Here is a 13,997-nt window from a genome sequence, read left to right as displayed (position 1 = left end):
TTGTTTAAAAATAATTGTAAGGTTTTTCGGGGTGTTTTTTATTTATTTTTATTTTAAATATGTTTTAGTTTTGAGGTTTTGATCACAGTGTTTTTAAATAATTGTGAGCTTTTTTGGGGTGTTGTTTAAATATTATAAAAATTGTGAGTTTTTAGAAATATTTTATTTATTTTACAATTTTGAGTATTTTGGGGGGGGGGGGTGTGTGTTTTTTAAGATTATTTATTTATTTATTCATTTGCTTCTGGTCCGTTTAGTTTTATTACTCACCTTTAATAGTTTCCCCTGAATATACATACTTGATATACTTGCTTAAGGAATTTATTTTATTTATTTAAGGAAAATTTTCAATGCAGGACTTTAACTTTCAAAACAGTGTTTTTACATGGTGGTATTAGTACTTTTACTTCAGCAAAGGGTCTGAATACTTCTTCCACAACTGCTGGATAATAAAAACTTGCAGGATGCAGTGAAGAGGAGCATGCTGGGGTTTCAGCCCTGACGAACAGGCTGAGGTGAGGCAGACTCCTGATGAAGATCATCATGTTTCCACAGGTGTGGACTGGACTCCCGGGTGAGACGGTGAGCTGTGCTTGTGGCCAGACGAGACGAGACCTTTAAGTACATACCTTTTGGATTTCTCGGTCACGTGACTCGCTATCTCCAACCTGCCTTCTCGCAGCCGGCCGCGAGCTCTCACCATTGAAAAAAAGAGGTAAACATTTTCTATTGCAGCACAGACCTAACTCTAGTTTACAGACTATTATCCCTGAAGTTGAGCCTTTTACTGAAGCCTAGATAAAGGCGGAATGACACGAAGCGACAGGCGCGTCGCTGCTCCGGAGAGAGACGGGGAGTGACAGTGTGGCCACTCCGCTCAGTCAGGCCTAATCTGTGTCTGCAAGAAACACTCAGCACAAACCGAGAACAACCGCAGGCGACATCTGCGATCAGCGCACTTTTGGCGACATTATTTCCGGATCGGAAGCGATTCACGGTCGCAAAATGCGAGACGAGAGCGATAATCGAGCAACGTGGCGGACGGATTTGTGAAGATTACAGTCAATAAAGTGCTTTGCACAAGACTGCCTCCTAATCCCTGTGTGAAAGGGATGGGCAGTGCACCGGTTGAATGTGTCTTTCTGCAGAAAAAAGCAGGGTGGGAGACTCTTCCTCTTGACTTCACACATGCACATTATGGTCAGAAGGGTGTAGGCTCACTTGTGTCGGTTGTCAAACGCGTTGTCAGACTCTTATCATTAGTTTGAAGGCCGGTTGTTTACATGACTTGCGCAAATCTGCTTATTTTGCATCTGATCACTTCTGATTACATCCACACTTCTAACATTACTGGTGCTTTTTTTTATGTTTCTTTAGGATGGCAGAGGCTCCCATGTCATGTGATTGTTTTGTTTCCTTGCCCCCTGGATCTCGCGATGACCATGTGATTTTTGGGAAGAACTCAGACCGACCCCGGGATGAGGTGCAGGAGGTGGCCCACTACCTTGCAGCATCCCATCCTCCGGGCTCCATACTGGAGGTAAAGCAGCTCTGGACTCCTGCAGCTCCACAGTGCTGCTGGTATGCTGGTGCAGCTGACTGACAGCAGGCATCACTGAAATAAACAAGCTCACTGATACACACTGCAGACCTCCACAGCCTGGTGCATTGCAGAAAATTAGTTAAGAATACAAATAATATATTTCTTCTCACAGTATTAATGCATTACTCTTCACAAGGGGTCGACAGATTATAGGCCTGGCCGATTATCATGGTCAATATTTGGCATTTTGCTGATTAGCTCTATCGGCATTTTTATTTTCATGATCACTGATAAAATTGATCAAATAAAAAGGGCACAGAAAGTGTCAGTATGGGAGGAAGTTTTACTTTGTAAAACCTCAGGGAGCTATTTTTTGAATAAATTTTTAATTTAAATTTTCACAACTTCATTAAAAAAAAAAAAAAAAAAACAAGTTACCAGGATCTCTATGATCTATATGATGCTAAAAGTCTCAATTTTGATGAAACAGGCATTTAAACATAGTTTTATGGTGGATTTTGTTATATTCCAAATCCTAAATATTGACAGAAATATTTTCATTTTTATTGTAAGTGCATACTGGTTCCAAATATTGGTTATCGGTCTCATTAACTATTAATAATCGGCAGCGGGACTGGCCCTGAAAAACTAATATCAGTCGACCCCTTCTATTCACAATAACTCTGAGAGTTGTGAAATATTTTAAGGAGACTTTATGCAGAAACACTCTGTCCTGTTAATGTTTAAGGGAAAGGAATTCGATCCTTTCTCATTTCCACCTCAAGTTTGTGTAACACTCAGTGGAAGAAATACTGACTGATACAGTAAACATAGGTGTCATATTAACTGGAGACACTGGAGACATGTCCTCATCTCTTTTTAAAAGCCTGATTTGTTCAAAAACTAAAAATAGCTTGCATCAAGAAATGATAACTAAAAATGAGACTGCTTTAAAAAAGATTTATTAGCACAACAAGAAAATTGCACAACAAGCAATTTAAATGTAGAAGAAGCAAATGTGCATTGTCCAAAAAAAAAGCTTGTAAACCCCCCCCAGCCAAATAATTTTAAAATGACCTAAAAAGTGCATGTGCAGATGAGTAACTTTAACAAATTCTTGATACAGTTCCTCTTGTCCAAGTTTTCCATTCTCTCTCTGAACATGTCAAAACACATAGGGGCTTATAAATTAATTAAAATTAATTAATGTGTCATTGACATTAGTAGGTGCTTTTCATCCTTGGCAATAATCACATCACTTACTATCCTTAGTGGTATCTGGTTATGCACTGTGGATTTTATTTGTCCAATTTTTGACAAATCTGATTCCTCCACCTAAATACAGTGGATTATATTATGTTGGGCAAACTTTAAAATGTTGCCACAAATAAAACTTGGGTATTGTTCTAAAACTTAGACCCTAAAATAACACCTATATGCGCACCTTTATGTGCAGCAAGAAGTTGTGACTAATTTTACCCTTTTGAGTTTCCCTGATATTGAAAATTTTGGCCAATATAAGTGTGTCAGCTTTGCTTACTGCAGGATGTGAAATGGTTTGTGCAATGCAACGGGTCCTCAAATTAATCACAAGCATCGCTTTGGTTTGTTCCTCATTCTCAGTCAATCTCTCCTTTTTTTGTCTGCAGTGCACATACATCCAGATCCCTCAGGTGGAGCAGACCCACGCTGTCGTCCTCAGTAAACCTGCTTGGATGTGGGGCGCTGAAATGGGAGCCAATGACCAGGGAGTCTGTATCGGGAATGAGGCTGTCTGGACCCGAGAGCCCGTCACCCCCGGAGAGGCTCTGCTGGGCATGGACCTCGTCAGGTGAGCACGGAAAACCTTTTGACTCTGTATTGAAAAAGAATGAATGATTAACAGCTTATCTAATTTTAGCAATAAAGAAAAACTAATCCAAGCTGATGGAAGCAACTATTGACTGCATCCTAATTAAATACAGTTTGGATAGGAACTATTCAGCGTTAGTGTTAAGTTAATCCCTTCAGGCTTTAATCGGAAGGGTGTGTAGATTGTCGTGAGCATGTTATGACAGGTGTATTAAATACTTTTGAAGTGCAGCACTCTTATTCATCTCTGTTTATAGAAATATTCAGCCAGCATGAAGAATCATCAAGTGATTTTCAGATAAGGGATCATTTCATCCAAAACATATGGCTATAAGCGTATAAGCACCAGCAACAACATTAGCGTGTCGTCATGGTTACTTACTATGATAATCTGATCAAACAATACAGAAATTAATCGATGAAAGAAGATCAGTGCGTAAAAATGAAAGAATTGTTCCCATTAAAAACTAACTAGAATGTATTACTGAATGATTGATGACGTGTAAAGAGGCAGACTTAAAGGTAATGGAGCGTGATTTGGTCGTCAGACTTGGGTTGGAGCGCGGTGACAGCGCCTGGGCGGCTCTGACGGTGATCACAGGCCTCCTGGAGGAGCACGGCCAGGGGGGGCAGTGCAGGGAGGACCCCGAGCCCTTCAGCTACCACAACACCTTCCTCCTGGTGGACCGCACCGAGGCCTGGGTCCTGGAAACTGCTGGACGGCTGTGGGTGGCGCAGAAGGTCACAGGTGAGGAGGAGGTGGAGGGTTACACGTTTAGGGTGCAGAGTGATGGATTACATGAATAATATTTGCAATTTGTCGCTCAATACATGACTTGACCTCTGATTTCTCTCTCGTATTGAACTGTGCTCTGTGTTTTGTTTGTTTTTTTTATGTTTATTAAATGTTGCATGCAAACCTTTGTACAGATTGGAAGCTCAGTTGTTACTTGTTAACAGATTTCTGTTTTGATTTTGTTCAGGAAAATAACCAGCTGTCTCACTTTGACTGACTTACTGACTGAATAAGGACAGACACATAATTTTTTTCTCTTTCAAACTTCTTCTTTCAAACCTTGCACTATATGTGTGTGTATATCCCTTTAATGTGTCTTGAGCAATTTTTGCAGGAAAAACTCAAAGAGTGTGAGGATAATAAGAAATAATGAGGTCTAATCCAAATACAGTATCTAGTTAGACCGTGTGTTGGCTGATATTTGTACTTTGTATGCAGCATCATCTCTTGCTGTCGCGTTTATTTAGATCCAATCTGTACAGCACATGGCATCTTTTATGTTTTCCTTTTCCTCATTCTGCATGAAGAAGAACTGGGTGAAACTTAAAGTATAGCAGCTGAAATACAATACAACAGATGCCACGTGCACACAAATGCAGCAAAAAGATTATATACGATTATATAAAAATGAAAATACAATATACAACCAAGAACTAAGAAGACAGAATAATAGAATACTTTACAACCAAGAGTTGAGTCACTGACCAAGACAGCTTAAAGATTAACGGCCCCATTTTTTCATTTGCTAAAGTCAGCAATTTCGCTTAGATATAAATGTGGTGATTTTAGTCTCACTAGAGCACCAAAGATGTATTAATCCAAGGCTGAAAAAAGCCTCAGTTAATGCACTATTTAGTCCTGCGTTTATTTAAAAACTGAAGCGCACAGCTCTTTTAGTAAATGACTGAGCATTTTTGACAACACAATAGCTGTGGTCATAAAGCAAAGACAAATTAAAATTTTAACTGGGCTTTGCCAAAGTCAATCAGGCATTGCATCGAGTTGTTGCTGAGATCCTTCAGTGTGGACTTGAGTGTTGGACCAAGCAGCAGACCACCTCTTCCATCCATAAAGCCACACTGCTAGCACAGCTTACAGCATCTGCAGGACTCAACCAGACTTTTGCATTGAGTGCTTGGATACTTAATAAGTGTTGCAGAGGAAATCAACACTAAACCACACAGAAGTGTTGAAAATCCACATGAAATTAAAAAAGTCTCTTTATCCATTTTTCGTACTTTAACCTGAGACCACAGCGTATAGAGACATGTCATATAATACTACTACTACTACTACTACTACTACTAATCTTGCAGAGGCAGCATAACTATAGGAGCCAAACGATAATGTCAAGCTAAGGCCAGACTAAATTTAAAGTAAAATTAAACAAGAGAGAAACAATTACAAAACAACCAAACAACCAGAAACAAAAGAACCTGTACCAATAAGAGTAAATATGATTCAAAGAATACTAGCAGTAAACACAGAAATAAGAGTACTAATAATAGAATTAAACACGATCGACACAGAAAAAAAGAATACTTTAAGGATAAATTAAAAGACAAAATAAAATAGATCATTTAAAATAGACGTAGGAATCCTGAAACTGTGGTGAAGAGACAGACCCTCATTCACCAGGTCGTGATCTCTCTTTCAACTGGAGATAAACCTTGCCACCTGCCGTGATCAGTGTGTATCAGATACAGCTCAAATGTGCACGCATTACACAATCAGCATGTTTCTGGCTAATTAGTGGAAAATTTTAAACATCTTGCACTTTCAAGTAGGAGACTTTGCATCTCCACTTTCTGTCCTCAGAGGGTGTAAAGAACATCTCCAACCAGCTGACCATCGGTGCCGAGGTCTCCGCCGAGCACCCGGAGCTGCGGAGCGTGGCTCAGGCTCAGGGCTGGTGGGACGGCGAGGGAGAGTTCAACTTCTCTCAGGTGTTTAGTCCGGAGGATCCGCCTGCCAGGATGGAGCTGGCCAAACAGCGCTACAAGGGAGGGACAGAGCTACTCCAGCAACATGATGGTGAGGGTGCTCAAGTCCTACATTTCTGGAACATACCGGCTACGTATTTTGCCACCTGGCAAAATATTTTTAAACGAAAACTAAAAACTCATCTCTTCACTTTAGCCTGACTTAACTGCTTTGCACTTTGCTTCGCAAATACACACACTGCTGCACCTCTTTGAAATGTTTCTTTCATTTTCTGCATTTTATACACTCTATTTTTAGATTTATTTTTATTATTATAATCTCATTGGGTTTGCTTTTCCATCTTAAGTTATGCATTCTGTACTGTTTTACTTGTATTATCAAGTGGGTTTTATCCATTTGCAGATGCATTCTATGTATTCTGTTCTGATCTTATCATATTTTTGCATGTGGGTTTTATTATGTCTTTATGTGACTCACTTGGTGCATGTAATGTTTCGTTGTAAAGCACGTTAGGCTGTGTTTTTTGTATGAAAGGTGCTTTGCAAATAAAATATACCCGTGGACATCCCCTTTAAAACATGTCTGTCCATGCAGCATTCAGTTATAGACAGACAGCATTAATGGAATATAATAGTTACAGCAACGAGTCTTCTCATTTTCATTGTCAACCAGCCGTTAATTCTAGCCTGTGTCTCCTGCGCTGTCTCTGGTCTCAGGCTCAGTGACGGCAGAGGTGATGATGTCCATTCTGAGGGACAAGCCCAGCGGCATCTGCATGGATTCAGGAGGTTTCTGTACCACGGGCAGCATGGTGTCTGTCCTGCCCAGAGACCCCAGCCTGCCCTGCATCCACTTCTTCACTGCCACCCCTGACCCCTCCAGGTATGTCACTCAAACTGTGGCGCGTAGAGCCACTGTGGGTGGGGCTTGGATGACAAAGGGAAATGGGATTTATAAAGAGAAAACAAACAAAAGTTTACTGACGCCATCATGCTGACCTTTTTTTTCACTAAAATTAAACATGGATCATTTTTAATCTATTCATTTTATTATTAGTTAATTATTGTGAATGCCTGATAAAAATTGTAGGGTAATACTAACCCTTTATTGACTCCTGAAGGGGGGTATGACAGAAAAACTCTGAGAACCACTCTGATATATTTTTAAAAATCATACAAAATGTGTTTCAAGCTACCTCCATGGCTGTTTAGACCACCACTGTGCATAAATATGTCACTACTACTTTGAATTTTTACCCCAGACACTTCCTCCCACCATGAGGGAGCCAACATTTTTTAAATGTTTGACTCTGCTTTATTGTTATGTATTCAGTTCTGTTGCATGTTTTTGGGCTGAGACATATTACTCAACCAGCGTTACATTTGATATCGATGCAAAAACTTATCAGCAGGTTTCATTCCTGGTGTGTGGGTGATTTTTTCTGGGAAAAAAACATTGAAAAGGCAGTAAAAGGTTAAGAAAAAAAGAAACTCAAAAATGATTGATCAGTTGCAGCAAAATGTATTTACATTAAAGGAATAGTTTGGATTTATAGTAGTTGGGTTGTTTGAGATACTCATCCATTGTCAGTGTATTACACATAATAGGCTAGATGTCCGTCAGCATGCCCCCAGTTTGGAGAAGCAAGCAATATACTACAATATACAATATAATGAAGCAGCAGCAAAACTTTTTTAGCCCCTTCAAAAAGTACAGTAAAGTAAAAGTAGTAAAGTAGTAAACTCCATTGACAACAGTAGTAATTTAAGCTTGCTAAACATGAGAAGTGTTGGTCTTCTGCTGCTTTAATCAGTTAGTTTTTGTTATTGTGTAACTTTGGTGAATCCTAACTTACCCTTTTAAATGCCAGACTCACACAATAATACAAACAAACTAACTGATCGAGGCAGCAGCAGAACAGCAGCTCCTCTGGTCAGGTACATGAAATCACTGTTTTTGTCAATGGAGTCTGGCTTTGAAGAGAGTGATATAGCAGCCTCATTTGATACGTGAAAATCAATGCTGATCGTAAGGTGAAGTGGTGAAAATATTCTAAATGTAGAATATAATAGAAACTGATATTGTTAATTTTAGGTGGGACTTTTTAGGTGGCTTGAATACATTTCGCTGCTGACTCCTTCACTGCAGTACGCTGCTTGGTTTCTGTGTCGAACGTGAGCTTGCTTTTCCAAGCTGGGCGCATGCCAACTGACATCTACTGTATGCAACACACAGACTATGGACAACAACCTCATACAACCCAACTATAAAAAATACGAACTATCCCTTTATATTTCTTTTTATTGAAATGTCATTTAAATTTCCCAAATATTCTTTCTCTTTTCATCTTTGCTTCTCCTGCATTCTGTCTCCAGTTTGGGTCGGTGGGTGTTTCTGAGTCTGCCTCTCTCTCTTTCCTGTCCCTCTCCCCGTTAACCCACCCCTCCCTCACCCTGGTAGGTCTATATTCAAGCCTTTTGTCTTCTCGGACTTTTACACTCCAGTGCCGAGGGTGGTCTCCCCACAGTTCGGCCCAGACGACCCTGTCAGGAAGCAGCCGCGCTTTCAGAGCCAGGTGGACCGCAGACATGACCTGTACAAGGCCCACCAGGTGGCGCTCAACACCATGGAGACCAACCCGGTGGGCACTGGTGGATGACCTAGGTCAATGATAGTCCTGTGCAGATCCTGGCAGAGCTGGGAGCGCAAATTCATTTCATTTAAACATTCAAGGCTGATTTTATTGAGAGTTAAACTGGTCAGGTGTTGCTGAGAAATTACCGGCGAGTCGTTCAGCACAGGATCGACACTCCCACTGCAGAGAAAAACACAACAGGACCTCACAGTTAGTGCAGACAAGACACATGGCATGAGTGTAGACTAAACATAAACACTACAAGTACACAATCAAAGCCAAACAACAGGGTTTCAATCATGATCGTCTCGAGTAGCCAGACCTATCTCCACATTGTCAGAGCTAGAAAAAGGGCTGAACGCACATATTATCATTCTGCTACAGAGTAAAAACTCTGGATTGTTTGTTTTTCTTTAAACCAATCATAATAATCTCGGGCAGCACTAAGCAGAGGATGCAGGGACGGTGCTCTTGGAAAATAGTGTCAGGGGGAACTTATTTTGGTGGAACATTTGTGCGTGGGGAGGCGAGCACTGTCATTAAAATTTCTCTGCAAAACACCATTTAAAAAAGGAACAAACATATGTCGAATGTCAATTCAACTGATAAAAAAAGAGACATCATTTTAAAAAAGTGCTCAGATTTCCATAATAACAGTCTGACAACATTACAAAAAGAACCCTACAGTGAAGTGAAGTGCTTTTCCACCTACTTTTGCTTCATCTGGTCTGTTTCTTCGCAACAAAAGTCTCACTCTGACATCTAGCAGTCTTTTGCACATTGTTTAAACCAGCTAAATATTTAGCAATGGCATTTAAAAGCTTTTAGATAACAGTGAGTTTGGCTTTCTGTACTTTCTGTACTCCAACATAACAAACTGTTTCCGACACTCCCGACACTTCCACCGTAGTTTTTTTGCAACAAGTCACCTCTCCTGCAACCAGATTTCTCCTTGAGCAAGACTTGGTCACAATAACAAACAGGCCAGTGAAAGTTATGAAAAAAAAGAGTTTAATTTCTCTGAAGGGTCCTTTTGGTTATACTTTGGAAATTAACCATTTAAAACTTGAGCAAATTGGCTTTCAAAAACATGAAAAGGAGGCAATGAGCAACTTAATTTTTTTAGCATGCAATTAGTAAAAAGTTAAAAGAAAATTAAATCAAATTATCAAAAAAGTAAAAGAACTAAAACAGAAAATGACTTGTAAAAAGTTCTAAATTAATAATAATAACCTAATTTTGAATATATATTTCTAATAATTCAAAATGTAATTTTCTTGATTTTTTTCTCCAGTAGTGCGATAATTTTCTATTGACTTTCTCTGCCCTTTTTTTTCAAACTAATTTTTTAAGGTAACTTTTTTGTCACCATTTACTATTTTTTTGCAGTTTGCCTTACATTTCATGCCGAGTTGCTAATTTCATCTTTCCCCATGTTTTCGAAAGAAATCAAACTTTCAAAAGGACAAAAGAGTGAGAGCTGGTTTCTTGTAAATGTACGCGATATTTCATTAAGGCGCTTGGCTATAGTTCAGGATATAGTCATTCTGCTGCTTAAAGAGACAGTTCACACCCAAATCAAAAATATATATTTACTCTCTTACCTGTAGTGCTATTCATCAATCTAGATTGTTTTGGTGTCAGTTGGAAATATCAGCAATAGAAATGTCTGCCTTTTCTCCAACATAATGGAACTACAAGGGACTTGGTTTGTGGTGCTCAGTCTTTACGGCTGATGTCTCCAACACTTGGCAACTCACATCAAAACAATCTAGACTGACTAGGAAAATTAGTCTTTTAGATTTCGGGGTGAACTGTCCCTTTAAGAAGGTTTTAACATACAATATGCAAATATTATTGGGCACAGATGTTATTATTCTTTTGACACCCCTCTTGTCTTTTTCTCTCTTTGTCAGGACGAGGGTTTAGCTGCCTACGAGATCCTGAGGGAACTGGAGTCGCAGTGTGTCAGTGAGATTTCAGCCATGCTGAGTGGAGAGATCCCAGAGGAGGAACTGGGGGACTTGTTTTTTGACTGCGTGGACACAGAGATTAAGTTCTACCAATGAGGAGGTGGGAGGCTTTGAGAACTGTTTTTGGTGTTGAATCAGGCATGAATGTGTTCACGCTGTTTAGGGAAAAATTAAATATAGTGATAAATATGCATGATTATGATAATACATTGACTTTTATTGGCACTACAGGTTATAGAATATATTTTCAGTATAGAGAAACATGTAGAAAATGGTGCAAAAAGCTCCTTAAGAAGAGGTGAGAAGTGAGTCATTTCTTTGTTAACTCGGTAGATTGTGGATCCTTGCAAAACTTTAGACCACCAGATATTTGGGTCTTGAGTCGCATGGCTTGACTCAAGTCAGACTCGAGTCGCAGATTTAAGGACTTCCTTGACCAACATTTACAAAAGACTTGACGTTAAGTTGGTATTCGTGACTTGAGACTTGCCTTAGACTTGAGACAGTAGACTCAAAATGATTTCTTCTCATTAAATACTTGCATTTTTTTTTTTAGATATTTAAATTAAATATAAATGCCAGTTTTATTTAAAAAGCCCAATATCACAAATCACAAGTTGCCTCAGAGGAATTTACAACATATGACATCCCTCTCTTTTGGACCCTCACAGCCGATAAAGAAGAACTCAAAAAAACTTTAATTGAGAACAAAAATGATAGAAACCTGAGGAAGAGCAACTCAGAAGGGATCCCTCTCCCAAGAGATTTGTAATAGATCGTCGTGTGTACAGAACAGATCAACAAAATAAAATAACAGTAGCCCATAATCCACAACACATGAGGCAGCTATTGTGGAGGGGGCTAATCTAAAAGTGATAAAATTCAAATTCGATGATTATGTTTTTGATGAGAGTGGTGTAAAAGAAAAGCAATATGCAAGGAACACGAGCACCCAAACATCCAACTTTATAACAAAATCCACAAAGAATGGTACATGTGTCTTTTTAGCAAGCTAAGTAGCTTATTGGTGGGTCAAACTTTACCTAAAAATTCCAATGGGAGATTTAAGCTAAGTTAGACTCTGCTTAAATCAATTCTGAAAAAATCAAATCAAATCAATGAAAGTACCACGGAGGAACACTGTGACACACTGGGACCATATGGTTCAAATTCTGCCTTCAGCATATTAATACATTTTGTATTTATGACGATCTTTAGTGCATTTTAAAACAGCTAATTCATAGAAATAAAACTTCAGTAAGTGAAATCACAGAGTTCATACATGGTTTTCTTGCCTGGGCTCCTGATTGTTATGCTGTTAATATTTTAAACACATTTTCTAACTTACAGAATTCCCAGTTGATTTGCTTGAGACTTGAAGGTTAAGAGTTGAGACTTGCTTGTAATTTGCACATCTGCGACCTATTCTCACTTCTAAAGAACACGCTAAATAATACAGCGTCTGAGTCAAACCCAATTTGATGATTTTCAAGATCATGGAAAGTCTGATTTTCACTCTTAAAAAAACAAAACAAAAACCCAACAGATTATGCAACCATGGAGGATTTAAGTGTCTCGCCTCCTAACTGATTGTAAGACCAGTCAAAGTCATTACCATGAATTTTACTGCTTTATCTGAGCATTATCCTGCAGTCTGAGCTGGTTTGAGGCAGAAATCTGAAAATTGATGATTAAAGTCTGCAAAATGTGTTGTGAAATGTGATTATAACAGTCATCTAATGTGTGATTTTTGACACGCAGTACTTTAAAAAATGTTGTTTAAGTCGAATCATGCAAGACAAACAAGATAGTGACAGCTTTTCCACAGTTAGACAGCAAAATCAAAAGGTCGAAGCCATTATGAGAACTTTTTGATCCTAATATCAAGTGTTTGATTTTTCAGTGTGCGTTTCTGCTGCCCTCACTCATTCTTTGCATGCAAATATAGAAATAACCTTGTGTGGAAGTGTGGCTGTGCTCCCAGCAAAGCTCATTAAGTGCTTAACATACGCTCTGTGTAACTCTCCTCTGTTGCAGCGCCCTCAGGTGGACATCCCTAACGCTCGCAGAGTTGCAGGAGAGCGCCCTGGGACTGTTGTGTGTGTTCCTGTCTGACTGGCCTCTCCCTCACTCTCACAACACTCGTCCCTGACACCATTCCATCTTTAACACGGACTAAATGTCTAAACTGCACTTGTGATTGGAGCAAATTCATCATCTGTATCACCCAGGGAGCCATGAGTGCACCTCGTTAGTGAGTAGGCCTTTAATGATGTAGACTACACAAGCGCTTGTATGTAGAGCGAGCTGTGTGAAGTTGCACAAATACTGTGAGAGTGGCGTTTGTTTAACTTTTTTGTTTGTTGTTGCAAATGAGTGGGTTGTCATTTGATGGCTGCCTGTAGGGAAAGATTTAATAAAGAATGTGCTTAGTCTGTCCTGTGTGTGTGTGTTGAGCTTTCTGGCCATCTATGTTGTGCGGATAAAGGTGTTTATAATTTTAATGTAATGTATAAAATTTGACAACACTTAAACAAAAAAAGTATTGATACACAGACATCAAATATCATTTTTTTAAAATAGAAATTATTAATACTGCATATACAAATTAAACTTTTTGGAGGCTACTATAATGGAAGCAAATAAAAGACAAGTATTTGTAAAGTATCAGCTACTTAACAATCAATATTGAAATCTAAAATACAACAGATTCATATCATTGAAATATTTTACCTTGAAAACTATTTCCCCTCTTTGAAATTAAAAATTATTTGCAAATATTTGCAATTTATTTATTTATTTAAGCTGAAATATCAAATAAATAAATTTAGGTTGGTCATTTTCAATTGGACTGATTCAAATCCATTATTCAAGTTAAAAAATGTACAAGTGACAACATCCATGCTATTTTGGACAGAATAGAATTTTAACAAGCATGGCAACAATAACATCCATTTTTTAGGATTTTATAAACCATTTAATTTCAGAAAAAACTAAGCTGATTCTGTTCTTGTGCATGAAGACACACACACACACACACACACACACACACACACATATTTATGTGTATAATTTATATTTTATTGACAGTTTTAAAACAGTACATTCAGTGGTCCCTACAATTAATTTGTACATTAAGTGGCAAGTAATGACCAAAATAATGAGACGAAATCAGCACAAATCATTACTCCAGTAATAGCGATGCAATCTGAAAAAAAGAGACAACAAATAAATAAAATAAACACAAGTATAAAC

At 38.6% G+C, this 13,997-nt stretch overlaps 1 protein-coding gene across 3 annotated transcripts; it reads left to right on the top strand.

Annotated features, from left to right (window-relative positions):
- The first annotated feature begins 500 nt into the window (after positions 1 to 500).
- On the top strand, positions 501 to 13,179 carry scrn2 (secernin 2). 3 transcript variants are annotated; one of them, XM_042484324.1, is made up of 9 exons: positions 501 to 715; positions 1,378 to 1,540; positions 3,193 to 3,374; positions 3,943 to 4,142; positions 6,009 to 6,224; positions 6,851 to 7,016; positions 8,595 to 8,775; positions 10,686 to 10,842; positions 12,780 to 13,179. In XM_042484324.1, exons 2-8 carry the CDS (start codon positions 1,379 to 1,381, stop codon positions 10,836 to 10,838), a joined length of 1,260 nt encoding a protein of 419 aa, XP_042340258.1. In that variant the 5' UTR covers positions 501 to 715; position 1,378; the 3' UTR covers positions 10,839 to 10,842; positions 12,780 to 13,179. The 3 variants fall into 3 exon arrangements, with proteins under 3 accessions (XP_042340258.1, XP_042340259.1, XP_042340257.1); XM_042484323.1 differs by lacking the exon at positions 501 to 715 and adding an exon at positions 995 to 1,159; XM_042484325.1 differs by lacking the exons at positions 501 to 715; positions 12,780 to 13,179 and adding an exon at positions 993 to 1,159 and having other exon boundaries at positions 8,639 to 8,775; positions 10,686 to 10,757.
- The last annotated feature ends 818 nt before the right edge of the window (positions 13,180 to 13,997 follow it).

Source organism: Plectropomus leopardus, chromosome 4 (genome assembly GCF_008729295.1).
Source record: "Plectropomus leopardus isolate mb chromosome 4, YSFRI_Pleo_2.0, whole genome shotgun sequence".
NCBI classification, from domain to species: Eukaryota; Metazoa; Chordata; class Actinopteri; order Perciformes; family Serranidae; genus Plectropomus; species Plectropomus leopardus.
The sequence above is the reverse complement of the archived record's forward strand: the minus strand, read 5'-3'. Positions and strand labels throughout refer to the sequence as shown.